We start from the raw sequence: 18,765 nt of genomic DNA on the forward strand, positions 1-18,765 counted from the left end.
GCCTCACAAATAGACATTAGGCATATTAAGTAAGGAGATAACTTGCTTTACCTTTATCAGCTGGAAGTGTCAAAGCAACTTTCCTTTTTATATAAGCTAAACACATTCCAGTCCCAACCACACATCAGTAAGTTTTTTATCTTATTATCTAATTAACAAAAAATAGCACCTTCTGTGTCAAGAGTAAATTATGCAAGAGCTATTTCCCCCTTATTCATTACCAAAGCTTCTAACTCACCGAGATTCACTGACCCTCTGCGCATTTGAGCCTGAGCTCTTACCTTACTAATTTTTAGAGAACTACTCAATTTAAACCGTAGCACTAACAAGGCAAAAAAAACCATGCCCCCCTGCAAGGGCTTGGTCATGTGTCTGATGAGGTCTCCCGTCGCCTTGATCTCATAGTCTCAGTAGCACAGGTTCCTCTTGCAATGTCTGCACCCTGGGCACTGTAATTGTCTTTCCGTGTTCCTGAGATTAAATATATAATTTCTGCACTATGCCTGAGTAAAAGAGACAAGAGAATACAAGAAATATAATTCATAAAGTAATGTTACATGACACAAATACAGACTGTTCAACAACTTATCTAAAATTAAGAGGAGAAATTAGCTGGCTCGGTTAACTTGTCCATTACAGGAAGCAAATGACGTATATTTTGGAGTAAGGTAAGTGATGGTTCTACAGCACCTTCACTGCCCTCACTTCCCTGATGAAATGAGCAGCCCCACAAATGGATATAAGCTACAGGATACCTCCCTGGATGGGGGAGGAGGGAGGTGGGTTTTTACTGATGCCCTACAGCTGGTTTACTGGTGAGCTGCTGGAGGTCCATCCATTTGGCTGGGCAGCACAGAGTAGCAGCTACTCCTGCGAACGGGTAACATGGTGCTTGGAAATCTGTGTGTGAATATGGTAGCAAAATTGTTCAAATTCTTTAGCGAAGCTTAAATACAACCATATAGAGATATGTAATGAATGCCTGATCGTACTGTAATTGTAGATAACACTGGAAGGCGCTTTAATAATTCCTTTATTACCCTTCCTGGGTGAGTCACATGGCAAAATGACTACCACGAGCATGAGGCAGTCACTTAAAATCTGATCAGATCAGTCTTGCGCCATTGCCCAGCCAGTTCTCTCTCTCTAAAGAGACACTCCTACTCTGGCACACTCCAGCTACAGGACAGATGCTCTCCATGCTGCATCCCATAACCCTTGTTACAGTCCATCCTACTGTGCTCACCTGATCAAAGGCTCTTCCTGTATCATCCTTCAGTCCTGACAAATTAAAAAGCTAGAATGCCAACGTGCTCTTATCTCAAAGAAAATGGGATTATCCCATCTCTGCCATGCAACAGTCCCAAAGAGCCACAAATAAAAGGAAGTGCTTCAGTGGAGCTCTGCCTGCCCTCTGGTGTTGTCTTCTTTGGAGGTAGACAGGGAGGCTGATGACTTTCTCAAAATTGTCAAAGTATTTTTTGCCATTTGAAAATAAAGCATACAGGCATAAGTCCCATTAATGCAGGCAGCAACATCTTTTGCCATCCCAATAGCATCCAGCTGTTAAGGGAGATTGCTAGGGAGACGGGGTTGTCCTATCCCTAAACCCCAGAAATCGTAGCAGCTTCCTACAAAGGAATGAAAAAAATCAATAGCTCCGTAGTGCAATACATGCTCTCCCATGTAGAAGCCCATGATTTCATGTCAGACAAGACATCTGCATGATCGATATCATAGTAAGTAGCTTCCTCTGCAGCCGCTGCAGAAACTGTGTTGGCTGCATTGAATATACTTGCCTGGATGACATCTTAGTTACTCTACCTTCCCCTCTCCCCCAGGCTTGTTTGGTATAGAAGAATCCATTGGAACCATCGTTGGGGTTGTGGCGGCTGGTATCGGCGGCGTAGTGGTTCTGATCATTGTTTTAACCCCACAGCTGAGGAGGTGCATCCTCTGCATGAGACAAGGCTCTCACTAAGGTAAGGAACACAAACCAAAATCTGGAATCCCTTGGTAGCAAGATGAACCAAAACACCTATTTCCAAAGGTACCTTTTTTTTTTAACTTAAGGAGGAATTAGCCATTTACTTACCTCTGGTCAGACAAGGCATCTGGTTCAGGAAATGAGCAGTGTGGATGAAACTCTAACAGGGCTGGGTCTGTATTCCATCTCTTTTTCAAATAGTCCTTTGTTTATGTTGAGTAGAGCTTCATGCATGGCCTAATGAGTTCACAGAATCACAGAATCAACCAGGTTGGAAGAGCCCTCTGGGATCATCGAGTCCAACCGTTGCCCTGACACCACCATGTCAACTAGACCATGGCACTAAGTGCCATGTCCAGTCTTTTCTTAAACACATCCAGAAGTTACCTATGAACAAAACAATAGGATCTTCTTTAATTGTCACTTTCAGCAAAGAGTTGTTCAATGAGATGCTGCTTCTACTTTTAATGAAGTCCTGGGTCTCCTTCAGTTCTTTTAGGTTTGTGCTGAAGGACGGTTCTTCCTCCCACCAACTACATGCTTACATCCATATTCTTGTAATACTCACGTACAGAAAGCCTGTGATGGCCTAAGTGTATATTTGAGGCATGGTTTGTAAAGCCCAGTGATATATTTTATTAGATAATCTGAGTAGGTTGGTAAAACTAGACGTTTTCATCACACATGAGCCAAAGAAATGACCTGAGAAGAGGCTCACATACCTGAAAGCTCACCTCAGCTGGTCTCATTAGACTGGCACTGAAGGCTGGATTTTGAAACCAGCCTAGTTCCCATTTTCACAGAATCACAGAATCAACCAGGCTGGAAGAGACCTCTGCGATCATCGAGTCCAACCGTTGCCCTGACACCACCATGGCAACTAGACCATGGCACTAAGTGCCATGTCCAGGCTTTTCTTAAACACCTCCAGAGATGGTGACTCCACCACCTCCCTGGGCAGCCCATTCCAATGTCTAATGACCCTTTCTGAAAAGAAATTCTTCCTAATGTCCAACCTGAACCTCCCCTGGCGAAGCATGAGGCTGTGTCCTCTTGTCCTATTGCTAGTTGCCTGGGAGAAGAGGCCGACTCCCACTGCACTACAACCTCCCTTCAGGTAGTTGTAGACTGCACTAAGGTCACCTCTGAGCCTCCTCTTCTCCAGGCTAAACACCCCCAGCTCCCTCAGCCGTTCCTCGTAGGTCAGACCCTCCAGACCCTTCACCAGCTTGGTCACCCTCCTCTGGACTCGCTCCAACACATCAACATCTTTCTTTTGTGCAACCCAAGCCGTGGTCTGCGTTTCAGACCGAGCTTAGCTGACTTTTTGCTTTCAGAGGGGAGCCGTGTGACTTGCACCTCTTCTCCCGGCACTCAAAAATCTTCTCGGCCTGCTGAAAAAAATCCCCTCCCGGAAGGGATGAAGGAAGAGCTGCTCCTGCCCTTCACTGGAGCGCTGCCGCCACCTGATGGCCAGCCTGCCGGGGACAGGGACACGGCCGGGAGCTCTGCCTCCCTTACCGGGGGGGGTCTGCCAGCTCTTGCTGAGCAGCACACCCGCACCCCTTTGCAAATCCTCTGCATGAACAGAATTCACCATCTCTTTACTTGCCAGAAAGCCTTGGAAGTGTTTACATTGTGCTGTACTAACTCTGTGTCGCTCACTCGCTCTTTCTCTCCTTTCCTTCCTGCCCGGTGTAGCTTGAGGTGCAGCATCACAGGAGTCACTGGAAGACACAAAGCCTACAGGTGGAACAACTTCTGATGCCCTGTAAGCCAAAAATGGAGCTCTAGATGGAATAAAAGCTTTCACCTCGGTACATGTTGTCTTTGGCATTTTTATTTTTCTTAGTCTGTTTCTTTTTCACAGAATCACAGAATCAGCCAGGTTGGAAGAGATTTCTGGGATCATCGAGTCCAATCGTTGCCCTGACACCACCATGTCAACTAGACCATGGCACTAAGTGCCATGTCCAATCTTTTCTTAAACACATCCAGAGATGGTGACTCCACCACCTCCCTGGGCAGCCCCTTCCAATGTCTAATGACCCTTTCTGAGAAGAAATTCTTCCTAATGTCCAACCTGAACCTCCCCTGGTGAAGCTTGAGGCTGTGTCCTCTTGTCCTATCGCTAGTTGCCTGGGAGAAGAGGCCGACTCCCACTTCACTACAACCTCCCTTCAGGTAGTTGTAGACTGCAATAAGACTCCTGCAGCTTTGACAGCCACGGTGGCATATTCAGCATCCTCCTGCAGTGAGGAGCAAAACAGCCTTTTTTAAAGAAAGTTGTATTATCACCTGCCAAAACCCCACTTAGTTTGTCCACGTATCTCTGACTCTAGACTCTGATGAGGTACCTTAGGTCTTTCCCTGCCATTACTTCTTTAAAGGTGGTACTCCAAGTTTGTCAGCCATGCTTCCGAAGAGACAGAAAGAGCCTGATCTACCCAGGCCCTGCAGCTCCCCAGCTGCTAACACCTACCGGAGGAAATCGAGTGTGTTGCTTCTGGGGAGCAACCGTGGCTCCCATCTGTTTGCATCTCTCAGTGTAGAGGCTCTTGTCCTCTTGGCATGCTCCAGCCTACAGGCTTGTAATGAAGAGGCAAAGGCGGCCCGCTTGAACATAGCTACCCCTGGCTGAACGAACGGGATTTTGATTTACTTTTGCCAGAAGAAAACTTAGTGTTTCAATATAAGCTTCGAATAACCTCATAAAAAAAAAAAAAGGAGCTATGAAAGATTTGCTTGACATGACTGATGTTATCCACAGACACAGTTTCCTGACATGACCATAACTGATTCCCAGGTGGTCAGTGTCTGGGGGACGTGCCAATATCTGTATACGAGAGCAGCATATCAGCTCTGAAGTGTGTGTGGCAGGTGAGGAATATGTTCTTTTGCAAAGTATGGCTGTGCCTACTAGTCAAAGCCAGAAACCCTTGCCAGCCTTGCAACGACAATAGCCCGGTGGTGTAACTCTGCTTACCTTTGAACATGCCTCAGAAGCATCCCCGGTGCTGTGAGGCAGGAATATGAGGGGTAAGACAGCTGGCTACATAAGGTAAGAAACACACACACTCTCCCCCCAAGAAAGGATAGAGCCCTTCCCCGGGCCAGACTCTGGTTTTCTTTTTGGTAGGAAGCAGAACTCCTCTGAGCACAAATAAGGAAGCATCTGCCCTTTTGATGTCCCCACTCCTCCTGCAGGTCCAGGAAAATTAAGTGGATCCAGACTGGCACACCTTGGGTCTTTAAAGGCCAGTGTATCTTTTCACAGATTTATTTTTTTGTTTTTACAAACCAGCTCAACAGAAGTCCCTACGTATTTTCCAGGTCACGTGCAAATGTATGGGAGCTGAAGGTCAGGCAATGTGAAAGGCCAAAAAAGACATTTGATGATGGGTGATGTGTTCTCCCTGCACTTGCAGATTGAATCCTCAGTTTCTGCAAAGGCAGCGATCAGAGCAGGATATTACCCTTACTTCAGCATATATTTTACCCTGTCTCTCCTCCCCATAAACTCTGGCATGATAGAAATTCTCTCACACCATTGTTAGCTCTGGTAAAAGAGGTAAAATTTTATTCCAGCACCTTCAGATTCAAAGGGTTAGAAGAAAGGTCCCCAAAAGACTATTCTGCCCCTCCATATCTGAAATGGCACGTGGGGTGAGTCTGTCCACACAAAAAGTCTGGCCAAAGGATGAAGTGTGGGTTGAACGGGGCTTCTCCCCAACACTTGGCTGCTTCTTGGTCACACAGGCACACCATTTTTTCACACTGGTCTGTCAGGTTATCTGCAAAAGAAAATGTGAGCGGAAGATGAGAGATTCTGTATCGGATGAAGGTGACGAACAGCTTTAAGAGTGAACAATTCCCTAAAAAAGCAGTTCTTGGGGAACAGAGGCTGTGGGAGCAGGAAGGGAGAAGGACCAACACGTTGTGTTGCGTGTGGATCTGACCCTCCCCTGTCCTGTCTCTGTCAACAGGTCTGACCTTAACTGTGACAAAGAGCATCAGAAAGTAGCAGCTAAATGTAAATTGACAATACTTATAAAAAATTGCCCAGCACAGAGTACTCCCTGCTTCTAGAGCTGTGTGAGAATCACAGAATCACAGAATCAACCAGGTTGGAAGAGACCTCTGGGATCATCGAGTCCAACCATTGCCCTGACACCACAATGTCAACTAGACCACGGCACTAAGTGCCATGTCCAGTCTTTTCTTAAACACCTCCAGAGATGGTGACTCCACCACCTCCCCGGGCAGCCCCTTCCAATGTCTAATAAACCTTTCTGAAAAGAAATTCTTCCTAATGTCCAACCTGAACCTCCCCTGGCGAAGCTTGAGGCTGTGTCCTCTTGTCCTATCGCTAGTTGCCCGGGAGAAGAGGCCGACTCCCACTCCACTACAACCTCCCTTCAGGTAGTTGTAGACTGCACTAAGGTCACCTCTGAGCCTCCTCTTCTCCAGGCTAAACACCCCCAGCTCCCTCAGCCGTTCCTCGTAGGTCAGACCCTCCAGACCCTTCACCAGCTTGGTCGCCCTCCTCTGGACTCGCTCCAACACCTCAACATCTTTCTTGAAAAATGGTGGTTTAGTTCAGCAGCTGAAGCTAAAAATGAAAATCATTTTAGTTTAGCCTGAGCTAAAAATATTCCGTCTTTCCTCAGTCAGTCAACTTCCCTTTTAACTCCTCCCTCTGCAAATCAGACCGATTTAAAAAGAAAAATGCTGCTTTGAAAGGACGAGTCTCCCAGAGGGACATTCAGAAACCTGAGGGGATAGGAGCACCCACTGGGCATCCTTCACTCATGCTCCATGAGTTGCTTTTACATCTCTCTGATCACAGCAGAGGAGCCAAGGAACTCCACAGCAGGGCCAGGTACCTGATTTTTTGAGTCAGCAGCTAACAAAGCTGATCAAAATCATATGTATGGAACTATTTATAATGCAATTATGTGACTACATGACTAGGTAAGGACCATAAGGTACATCAAAGCAACGAGCTCAGGTAGCTACATTACAAATGACTGATTTGGGGTTAATGAACCTCATCCCATCTATCTGGCTATAATGTGGCCATTGGACTAACATTATTTCAAAGCACAGTGCCTTGTTTATTCGAGGCTGCTACTACAGATTATCTAACACCCACCGAATCCTGCACTAGACAAAGTTTAAAGTGTAACTTTATGCCAGTGCACATGGGCTTTGCTCCAAAACCAACTGCAGTGAGTACAGGAATCCTTCCAGATTTCACTGGACTTTGCTGGATCAACTCTGTATTTGATAAATAAGAAGAGCCCATATTTCTTAAGCTTTTCTGAAAAGAATCACTTGTTTACCAGTAGAAAAATGTTTCAAGGGTCCCACTGATGAGGACTCTACTGCTAAGTCCATTTTTTTTTCTCAGCTACCAGTCCTGCCTGATTTTCTCCTTGCCCTCTGCTCCTTGAGTTCTTCCTGTGCTGTGCCAACCACTGTCCGTCTGATGTGAGTACAAGAGTCTGGCTTGGCAGTAATTTTTGTTAGAGCAGAATGATTTTTTTGACCAGCCCCCACAGCTTACAGCCTTTTCTATATTCCAGATATTTATTGGATGGAATTTGCCTACATATGATGGAATATCTGAACTGAAAAATATGGTTTTGCCCATTTTTCTTCATTCCACAAAGAAAACTGTGTAACAGTAGCAAAAGGTGGGGAGGAGGAGGAGTCCCAGGTAAAATGAGTTTCTATTTAATTTCCCTGAAAAAATCTGTGTTTGTGATTCAGTGCCAGGCAACAGGCATTTATTTCCTCTTGCATAGAAGGGACAGTGCAAGCAGATCTGCTTCTGATGTTTCTGGGCATCATTACCCCAGGCCCAGCAAGCATGCCTGGAAATTAAATTCTTCCCCCTTTTTGTTTGAATGGGCTCAGACATTATACCTTCACACCTTGGTAAAACCTGCTGTGCTGTAGCCTGGGGTAGGAAATTTGCCTTTAAAACCCATTTCTATTGTTCCTCCCCAGGGGGGATGTCAGGGGAAGTGAAGCCTGCTGAGGGCTTGTGGAGAACACTTGATGGATGCTTCTCAGGTCTGGTCTGGACATCAGTTAAGGAACTAATGGCATTTGTTTAACGAATGCTTGTTAGCCAGGTTGGAACTGCAGCCCAGTGCACTTTTATGGGACATATATTGCACATGTCTCATGGACTCGATGATACGTGTCATATCCACAACTAGGATTGTTCCTTCACAGCAAAAAGAAAGAGGATTTTTTTTTCCTATCAAAATAGCTAGCAGAAAACCTCAGCCAGCTATGGAAATACGGGTCAGCGGGAAGGGGAGCAGTTATTCCTTAAAGCAATGCATTCTGTAGCCAGCACTTTGTATTTAATAGGTTGTTCTGGCACTTGGAAAAGAGCAACTGCAGATGCTTTGCTCATTTTCAGCTGCTGGAGAGGCTGAGGATTGAACCAGTAGAATATGGTCTTCTGACAAGGTAGAAATAGTCTTCTAACGTTCAAGCAAGTAGTTCTGATGGTATGGGGGCAAGTTTTACTCTCACATGCTTCTTTTCAAACTTTTGAAGTGTTCTACAATGGAATTTACCATCAGGGACTTTTTTGAGACTTAGAAATAGAAGCGAGAAATTCTAAGAGTCAAGTCATCTGGTGTACGTCAAAACAAACTGGTGCAAGACACTGATGGGCTGTGACTGTGCAATTCAAGACCTTCCTGACTGGGTACCAGCTGTAGAGCTGAGCACAGCCTACACTCCCTGTATGCCTGTGGCACTTGAGGGCATTCAATTCTGCAAGCTTCAAAATCCCCCCTGGAGCCCCAGGGCTTTAGGCTGGAGTCCCATAAGAGGCAAAGATGCAGGCTGGCACCCTATTTAACCTGTCTTACAGACATGTGTAATAGCATGTCTCTTCTCTAGCAGTACATAGTGGTAAGTAAAACAGTGAATAATCCTCCTGGAGGGAGGGCCAAAACTGCCATGGGAGAACCACCTCTGTGGTTGAAGAGCTTTGGGAAGGTGTCGGTGAGGAGCAGGCATGCTTAATGCGGGTGGACAGAGAGCCTCCAGAGAGGCATCTGCAACCTTGCCAAACTGAGATGGTTTGTCGACTCCATGGCCCCCACTCCTGCTCTTCAGCCTGGGGAAGACCCAGGTGACCTGGGACGGGTGGCGCTGGGGCTCCAGCCTTCCTCCGCCCCCCCTGGAGACTCTTGGCAAGCCTAGCGATTCAGGCAAGGGATGGGCAGAGAGCTTGGAAGAGAATGGACGTTGCCTAAAGCAGCTTTGAAACCAACTCAGCACACACAGACTTACCTCTGAGGCCCACAAAGCTTTTCAGTCAGCCTAGTGCCTACAGAGAAGGGAGCGACACAAACCCAACGCAAGCGAGCATTTCCTTACCGCACCGCACCGCGTTCTGCTCACACACCCACTGGTAGCTCTGTGCTTTGGGGCTGCAGCCTTCCTTCTCTGCCTTGTCGTAGCAGCAGTCGTGTCTGTGGCAGCACCTGGGAGAGAATATAAGGTGGAGTTTGGGCATCCTTCTGCATCCTGCATGTTTGCACGTACCCCAGGAGTGCTCCAGTCACACACTGCTCACGACAACAATGTTTGCCTCAACCTGTCAGTAATGATGAACCAAGCATACTGGCATCCCTGTGAAAGTTCACATGGCTCAGGAGATCATTAATCCCATATTTGCTCCCGTGGCCACTGTGCTCCTTCCTCCCAGCTTTTGCCCTCAGAAAGGCAGGTGAGGTCAATACATGGTCATCTCACTGGAAGGAAGCTGAAGCATTCCTATGACGAGGTGTGTGGTCGTGGCTCACCAGCTTAGGCTTAGACCCATCCCAGAATTTGCAGTTGGGATGTTTTTTGCCTTCCTCAGCATCACCAAGCAGTGGACCTGTCCTGTGCTCTTTGGCCCATCCAGTTTCTGAGGCTACAAACTCATCAGCCTCAATGGTGGAATTCGTATCGGTTAACAGACATCTACATCTAAGGCATTGATCTATGCTCCCTTCGTGCATGCCTGGGGCACAGTTCATATTATCATACTACAGAGATCTAACATAGGTGAAAAACATTGCACTTGAAAGTGCAAGTGCTTTCATTGACCATAGAGGGAGCGGAGGGTGACTAGCTCAGCTGATGACATCTGTCCTACAAACTACTCAATGAGATAATTCCCACTGTCAATTACTTCAGAATTTATAGAGAACTTGACCCCACTTGAATTTTATTCTGGTAGTTTAGAGACTCAAAATACAGTGAGAAAAGATTTAACACTTAGGGAGGTCCTCTGCCAAATAACAAAGGCTTTTTCAGCAAGGATGTGATGTCAGAGGCTAGAGGCAGAGAGGAGCGGTCCCCTGCATTTCCAGAAGCTGTCCCTGCAAGATCACTGGGACTCTACAGAGAAACAACTCTACTAACTGGGAAGCATCAAGACAGGCTGATCTTAGGGGTAAATGAAGAGCAGAGAGCTTTCAGATAAGCTTTTGAGTCCTAGATGTGAACCTGTTCAGGAGGTTGATGAGCTGGCCAAAAGGGAGCATGGCTGTGCTGGCTGCCCATGGATTACCAAATCCAGTCGAAGATCTTGACTGTTATCTTCAAGATCTGAGGCCAGTGTACCTGACAAGCCAATAAAAGTCTGGGATCCATCATTATGTCCCTCTGGGAAAGTGGTACAACCCTGCAAGAAGGATAAAGGTCCCTTGTGCAGGAAGCGGGGCTTCTTTGGGGATCCATCAGGAGCTGCCAGTACCTTACACAAGAGCTCAGGAACATCATGAACTTCATCACCCTCTACTGCGGGAGGATTTTGCCCTTTTAGAACTTGGTTTAGGGATATGAGGGATGGTGGGCTCTGTGAGGTGATAAAGCCCAGGAAAAAAAAAAACAACTTTTGAAGTGCAAAGAAGAAGATTCACCACTGATGCCAATTCTAATCACTGGAACTAGATCAGGTGAATTATGTGAAAGAGACAACAGAATCAGACCAGCCAGATCAAATTCAGCCTTCACACAATCCCTGTGATTACAAGCAGGCTGGATTTAGTCCAGTGTGCTTTCCCTACTGACTGAGCTCCCGATTGAGTAGTTAAAGTAGCAATTTCATCCCACACATGAGCCTGTAAACTAAATGCTGTTCTTTTCTTGGTTTGCGAGATGAAACCTGTGTGATGATTACAACCAGACTACTCGTTGCATTGTGAAACATAGAAATGTAAGGTAGTAGTAGCAGACTAGTATTGCCCTCTGTGCCAGTTCCTCAAAGGACTTCAGAATGGGACTAAGCCCTATGGGATATATGTATCTCGAAGTTTTTCCATGAGGAGTTACAGCAAGAGCTTATTCAGACCATGGGACCAATTCTGTTGGACATGACGGCAGTAACAGGCTGTGGGTCAGATCTTTGTTGGTCTGGTAACACCTCACTCCTGGGCTTGTCCTGAAGAGGTTAGAAGTGAAAGGGCAAAGAATTTGCAGCCTTGTGAAAAGTGTGAAAATATCAGCTTTCTCCAACATAGGAGTCCCTATGTAATGTGCCGTATGATATGACAGGGATGGACTACAGCACGGAGCTACAACTGGGGCACGTGTGATCTGGAGGAGCTGGTGTAGCCCAGGGCACCCTGGCTAACATACCTGAAGCTGTAGCACAGCCTCATCCATCCTCAGGGAGGTATATGGCAGAGCAGTCCCATCATGGGTGTCTCGTATATGGGACACAGAGCACAAGAGGCCACAGTGGAGAGCCAGGAATCAGGCTGAGCTGAGGTGGAGTGCCAGCTGTGGAAATCGTAGGGTTTGTGAGGTCTGAAGAGTGAATCAGTAGTCAAATCAGTAAAGTTGATGTCAGTGATGGAAGGCTGTGGGGAGGAGGAACAACGCAGAGGTAGATGGACAAAGGGAGGAGTTAGGAACCTGTGGGCCAAAGGAATGAAATTGCTCTTCATGCAGAGCCAGAGGGAACAAACAGAAAAAAAGGTAGGAGAAAAGTGAGAAAAGATCTTGGGGGGGGTGAAAGATGGTCTGCGAATCAGGCAAGGACAACCAAAACACACTAGAGAGGTGTGCTAGCTAGCTGTGAGAACTCGCTGCTCCTTAGCTGGCTTGGCAAAATCAGGAGGATTGCTTAAATTCTGCAGGACCACAAGATTTGGGGCACAGTTCTGCTTCCACTTACACCGTCTCCTCCTGATGATACCCGTAACTGCAGAGGGGTAACATGTGGCTTACACCAGCACAAAGCAAGAAGACTTTGGGTCATATTTTACAAACATCTCTTTCAGATGCTCTGAAAGAACTGCCAGGGAATGAAGAGTGAGGAAACCTATCATTGTCCTTTGCCACCTTCCATGGGCTCATTCTGTCTGGGAATGCTCTTTCCTGCCCCTGGTGAGAGCATGGTGTTAAGCTTTTAATCACCTGCTAACGGTCGGTTAGACCAATGCAAACAGTCAGCCAACAGTAGGGCAGAGCACTGGTCAAGAGGTACAAAAACCAAATACAACCATGTCATCTACTCAGTAAGCAACCTATTCGTCATGTCTGGGCTACTAAACAGCCCTAATGGCTACAGACAGCTCTGGCTGGCCCACAGGGATCAGGTGGCCAGACCCCTGCCATTGAGCAAATGCCATTAAGGTAAGAATTTATCACGTTGTGTTTGTCACGTTAACAGCACCGTCACTGCTGTGTGTCCTTTTGTTTTGCTTTAACTCAGCAACGGAGGGAAAATCTTACTCTTCCCTATGAGTCTGCCAGGACTTGGATGAGCCATAGATGCCATCCTGCCTTTCATGGCGTTGGGTGTTTTCAGGGAGATGCTGAGCACCTTTAGGTCCTGCTTTACAACGTGGGTGCTGCAGCAATCCAGGGGAACAGAAACGGGATGGAGAAACAAATCTATTGACTTGATGCAGAAGAGATGCCATTATGTCTTGAAGTGATGGGACTGTGAGAGTGGAACCAAAGGGAAAAGGTAATTACTGACAACGCCACATCAAAGTCAGTGTGTGAAATAAACCTCACAAAAGGATTACCCACTCGAGGTTTTTTTTCTTTTCCCAAGAAAGAGAGGTGCTTAGAAGCACTCTAGCTCTGTCTAGACAGATTGAATTACTCACAAGAAAATTACTCCTTTTGTAAGGGTCTCAGTAACAAACCTAGAAGTGTCAAGGGCGTGAGTAATTTCAAACAGTGTTTGTCACTCACGGCCAGTAGTTTTGCCACTCCACTTCTTTTTTAGAATGGCAAATTTGGAAAATAGTGTGGTCACTTTGACAGGCACGGGGTACTCAGCCACACTGATTTTTGCAGTAGTTCTCAGTAACAGATATCAGAATATTCCTCTAGCAAACATAAAATGGGAATTTTTAGGGCTAAATCTAGTGAGGCATTGCTGATTCTTCCTAGCTAAGAACCTAACTAAAAACATTTCTGTTTGGTTTTTTTTTTGGTTTTTTTTGCAGCCAAGCATTTGTAGCTAAGGAATAATAATGAATGCACTTAAAGGATCAAGCTTCCTTTTTACAAATTATCTGGTATTTTGAGGCATTTCCAGTTGCAGAGTCTCATTTTCTGCCATTAGGATAAAATCCACATGCCATGGAAATCAAATGGCAGCAGAAACACCAGCTGATGAGCATGTGGTCATATTTTACTCTCTCTGCCTGTTTTTCAGGAGTGCTGACCACTCACATCTCCCAGAGTCACCTAAACTTGGGGGTCACCCAGCACCTATGGAAAACAGCTTTTACATGACTCCACTCAGCTCTTCGGTAAAAGTAGTACTCCAAATTACTGAAGTAATGTTTTACTTTAAAGGCTTGATTATGGGAGTTGGTAAAGAGCTAACAAAAATAATAAACATGTTTATAGACACTGCTGTACGTGGTGATAAGCAGGTCAAGAGATTTTACTGGAAATTAAAAGGAATATCTACACCTGGAAGCTATGACGCCTTGTAGGCAGTTACTCATTATTTGTAAGTCCCATATGAACTGTTTCATAGGTGAAATGTTTCCTAGGTACAAATCAGGGATATGAAGAGAGGGCTTTAGGAGTGAAATTCTCGCTGCGTTAGTGAAGATATCTCCACTAGTTTTAGGGGACACTTGCTCTTTTATGCCCACAGAGGAGTTGGCCTTTAACCCTGTCATCTTTTCTTCCTTTTTTTCCTTTTTCTGTCCTGCCAATTCAGTAAAGTTTGGGTTTGTAGCAACGTGAAATGTCTCCACCAGCTGGGTCTCTGGAAAACTCAGTTTCCTTCCCAGTGAGCTGCACGCTGCTTTCATCCTTGCTCAAAGCAGCACTTGCTTGTTGGTAACACCTGGTCTGTTGGCTGTAGATAAACAGACTGGTGTGCTCTTTGAGGTTTAAAACCAGACAAGATTGCAATTAACAGGCTCAGAGCACACAAGAGTCCACCACGCTCAAGATTTACATGTATGCTAATCGCAAAGTACAAGAAAGAAACCTTTGATTGCAACACCTCCTAGACTCATTGCTTTTAGCCTCGGGAATAACAAGCACAGCATCTTCCCCACTCACAAACAGGGGAAATGACACCATGCTCTACCCTGTTGTTGTTTTTCCTTGATTCAGTCTGAACTGACAGGCAATGAAGGCAACCAGTTTGATTGCTCCTTGCAGTGATCTGGATTTCTTCCAGAGGACAAACAGTGATATTCCCATCACTGCCATTTTCAAGACCTGGGTGAAATAACTCTCCAAATACCTTGCTCACTCCCCTTTTTTCAGGTAGGGCTTGCTCTCTATGAATAAACATGCAGCTATTTCAGGAAACCAGACCCTGGTTCCTCCTTTGTCCTCCACCCCACAGAATACCAGGTCCCAAGAGCTCTGCTCTCATCCAGAAGGTGGTGAAACCCTCATTCAAACCCCAAGTGACACGTGGGTCCTCACTCACAATTGCCCAGTGCTCTTTTACACTAAGTTCCCTCTCCACAAGGCAGCAATGAGTCCATGGAGTCACAGTAGTACAAACAGAGAAGAGTGGGGAGATCTGCACTGCTTCTGGACCATAGCTGAGGTTCTTCTTACCAGTCTGTTTTATCTTTAGGCCAGCCTTGTCCTCCCAGTCCACAGTAGCATCCGTAGCCAATATATGCCATGGGAGACCGTCCTGTGCCACATGATATAGCTCCTGCCAATTCGATGATTCCTCGGGTGTGCAGTGAATGGGATTTTCCCAGAGCACCTTTCCAAACTGCAAAGAGAGGATGTGGCTTCACACAAGGATTAAACATGCCTGACGCTGATTTTCTTAAAATCCTTAAAGGGAGATTTTTTTGGTCTTGACTAGTTGGTTGGCTGCAGCCTTGACAATCTGATTAGCCATGACTTTCACCCTGCAAAGGGGACGCTGAAGAGGCATTACCTGAGGGCTGGGCTATCCAGGAGATGGATGCAGAAATACCCAAGCAGGGTACTTCTGCAGAGGGAGCTCAGTTCAAGCAAGACTTACTAGCTCTGGTGCTCGAGTGTGTGATTGCAGCTCTATTATATCTGAGAGCCCCGTGCCCGGTTTTGCACATCACAGAGGCCCAGCTGTTAAACTCTGCAGGGCCTGTGCCAGCATGACGCAGAGCCAGCTGGGCTTCACTGCACCCCAGAACTCCCAAACCTGGGAAAGCTTACTAGCTGTGCTGTGGTCCCAAGTGGGACAAAAAGCAGCAGAGGACGAGCACACAACCAGACCTAACCTGGGCTCTACAGGAAAAAAAAGAGAGGTTTCTATGGTGCCCAAGATGTCTTATATTATCCAGGTTTCCCCTACTATTCAGGATATTTTAACCCATTCTCCAAATGGCAAAGAGCTGGCAGTACTATTAATTTGCTCACCAGGATAGCTACAAGTCCCAGAGCCCTTCAGGTACACTTGGTCAAGGACAGAGTGCCTACGTTGGCCGAGATGGACGTATATCGGCTTTCTTTTGAGCATTTGGAAGTGCTGGCAACATTTACCTCCACTCCCATTATTACGTCCCGTTTAAGTCACAACACCAGGTTAGCTGCATTAATTTAGAAAATTAAAAAAAAGGAGCTCTGCATCAGCTGAAGTGTGCGGACGGCCACCCAAACCGGTCTGGAGTTTTTTGTGTTACAAGCCTTTCAGAACAGCGTTGTGATTGCACATGTTAATTTGCAACTTTTTTAGAAACCACAGACTACCTCGCAGTAACTGTTGCGGAAACCAAGAGTACCCTACCCCTAATACTCAAACCACTGCGATGCTCAGCTGCAAACGTTGATGCTTATCGTGTAGTGACAGATAGGAGTACTTATTGCCTGGGTTTACTGGGAAGGACCAAGCGCGCTTTGCACTGCTCCGTCGTGCGTGGCCAAGCTGCTCACCAGTAGCATCAAACCCCTCAGACCCACTGCCTACCCCATCCACTCGTCCCACCCGCGCACAGCCGCTCCAAAAAGAAAAGCCTGCCTAAACGGGGGGACTTTGTGGCACGCTTGGACGGAGGGGGAGGTGGCACCTGGGAGGTGGGAACCCACCACATTGCTTTACCATGTGCCCCCAGCTATTGCAGCACACTTGACCTCTTCAAAGTACTGTACAAACATGGACCAATTAATCCCCTAAACCACCCAAGGACTCAATTCTATTATTAAAACAGTTGCTTTCCTTTTAAAACCCAGCCTCTAATCCCCTTGCTTGGGCCTCTCCCTGCATCTCCTCAGCTGCCTTGCCCTCCCAGCCTGATCCAAACCCCCAGCAAGGACAAGGAGGGTCTCTCCCCATGGAGGACAAGGCAGGGCTTTGCTCCCTCTCTGCAGTCCGAGCCCCCAGCAGGGACGAGCGCTGCCCTCCACCACTTTTGCCCCGACGATCAGCACCTCGGGCCACCCCGCCGTGGGGTTTCACACAGCCTCCTTATGCTTCCCGGGGCATTCCTCGGGGATTAAATGCACATTCCAGAAAAAGTAACTACGCTGCTCACCTAAACAGTACTTGAGTGTTCAGGTTTCATGTTAAAACACATTGAACGGGTGTTATTTGAGACTAAAGACACAACCTATTTCCCATGTCTAAACAGCGGGGCTCTGGAGTTAGAAGTGGGATCAGCTCTCAGGCACCCCAGGGGAAATGGCACGCAGTGAGCTGCTCTGGATTTCGGGTTAAAAATCACGCTTTTTCAACCTGCTTCTGTTTGCAGACCCCAAAAATGTTCCAATGGACACAAAAACTTCTTTGTAGGCACTCAAGCCTCCTGATGAGCAGCTTGTATTTTTTTCAGCTGTGTTTTGCTGACCTCTTAGCCAGGACCTCTGGACTTGGTCTGTTGGCCTCTGGCTGAAAACAGCTGAGGCTGATGTAAGTAACTGCACCTCACCCAGAAGAAAGGCCATTCTTCTTTTGGGGATATCTCTGAGGATCAAGGAACTGTAATTACAGTGCAGAGCTGCTCTGAAAGCGGAGAGAAAGCCCCAAAGGAAACTGAGTCCAAAAGATGGTGCTTAGGGCTGTGTGCTCTGCGAGAGCTGAAATAATGTGGGCATCCAAGCGGCCTCTGATGTTCCTGTTTCGTCCTTTGAAAGCTGGCTGGGTTTTGAGCCGACAGCAGGTCGCTGCAGCTGAGAGGTCAGCCTCAAAGTACATGTTAATATTCAGGTGCACAGCTAATAACTTGACCAAGAACTGAAATTGCTTTTTCTATGCTGGGCAGCCAAGCCAACGCAGCTGGGAAAGCCTTGAAAAAGTTTGAGTCTCCACAGCAGCCTGCATTTAGCCACATGTCCGATTAGGAGCATGTCTAGTCATTAGCTATACTACTAACGGGGCACCTTAGCAGAGAACATACCTCCGGGGAGGTGAGCGGAGGTGGATATGACAACTTACACTTTCCATTTCATGCTTAAACGTGCAGCCTTTGCTGCAGATTAAGGCAACATTTTGGGTTTTATTTTCAAATTATACTGCAGGTATAACCTCAGACCTGCCAATTTAGTGTTATGTTGCCTCTGTGTGTAGGGGCTTTATATTAGCAGACATTTATGGCTTTTTTTAACAGGCTTTTTAAAAATTATTTTATATTCGGATGGATTGAAAACTGCTTACTCTGTGGTCACTGGTATAAAAAGAGGGTATTTCTATGAAGAAACACAGACACCAACAAATTTATAGCAGAAAACTATCCCAAAAGAAAATGACCCATGTTTCTAGAGCCCCAGCCATGCAAACTGCCAGGGAGGAGAAGCAGGCAGGCAGCCCGCTTACACAGCCCCTCACCATGAGCTCAAAAGAGACGAGCAGCACTTTCTTTTTCCACTTGGCCGAACCACACCGAGGTGCCTGCCGTGAAGCAGGCAAAGCTGATGGCAAGGGGAGAGGCTGTCCTGGGACCAGGGGGAGGGAGAGGGACTGAGAACCCTGCCGGGGAGGTGGTACTCACCTGCCTGAAGCAGCATCAGCATCAGCAGCTGGCGGGAGCCCATGGGCAGGTCGCTCCCCTGCTCCTGTACGCCGGGGTTCAGGCACCAGGACGGCCGGCAGCACCTCACCGCGCTGCCAGGCGAGCCCAAGTACGGGTGTGCTTAACAATCCTCCTGGGCTGCTGCTCCAGGGTTTATATATCCATGGCTCAGTGCCCGTATGAAGTGAAACACCCTCTGCTGTGATGTCCCTGAGCCTCAGCCTGGGTCCAGTCTGTCCCGGCACCGGGCTCCTTGCTGCCCAGGGAGAGGACGAAGGCTGGCTCTGTTTGCCCAGCATTACC

At 46.9% G+C, this 18,765-nt stretch overlaps 1 protein-coding gene across 1 annotated transcript; it reads right to left on the reverse strand.

Moving 5' to 3' along the window:
• Window positions 1-5,617: 5,617 nt before the first annotated feature.
• Window positions 5,618-18,484, reverse strand: LOC137673034 (phospholipase A2-like). Its single transcript, XM_068417518.1, has 4 exons — window positions 18,442-18,484; window positions 15,077-15,242; window positions 9,401-9,507; window positions 5,618-5,781 (listed from the first exon to the last, which is right to left on the reverse strand). The coding sequence occupies exons 1-4, from the start codon at window positions 18,482-18,484 to the stop codon at window positions 5,618-5,620; spliced, it is 480 nt and encodes a 159-aa protein (XP_068273619.1).
• Between the last annotated feature and the right edge of the window lie 281 nt (window positions 18,485-18,765).

Source organism: Nyctibius grandis, chromosome 23, assembly GCF_013368605.1.
Source record: "Nyctibius grandis isolate bNycGra1 chromosome 23, bNycGra1.pri, whole genome shotgun sequence".
Lineage (NCBI taxonomy): Eukaryota > Metazoa > Chordata > Aves > Nyctibiiformes > Nyctibiidae > Nyctibius > Nyctibius grandis.

Coding starts and splice junctions, on each gene's coding strand:
- LOC137673034 (XM_068417518.1), bottom strand. CDS start 18,484: ATGGGCTCCCGCCAGCTGCTGATGCTGATGCTGCTTCAGGCAG. Junction 15,243..18,441: donor GCTGATGCTGCTTCAGGCAG/GTGAGTACCACC, acceptor CTCTCTTTGCAG/TTTGGAAAGGTGCTCTGGGA. Junction 9,508..15,076: donor CCTAAAGATAAAACAGACTG/GTAAGAAGAACC, acceptor ATTCTCTCCCAG/GTGCTGCCACAGACACGACT.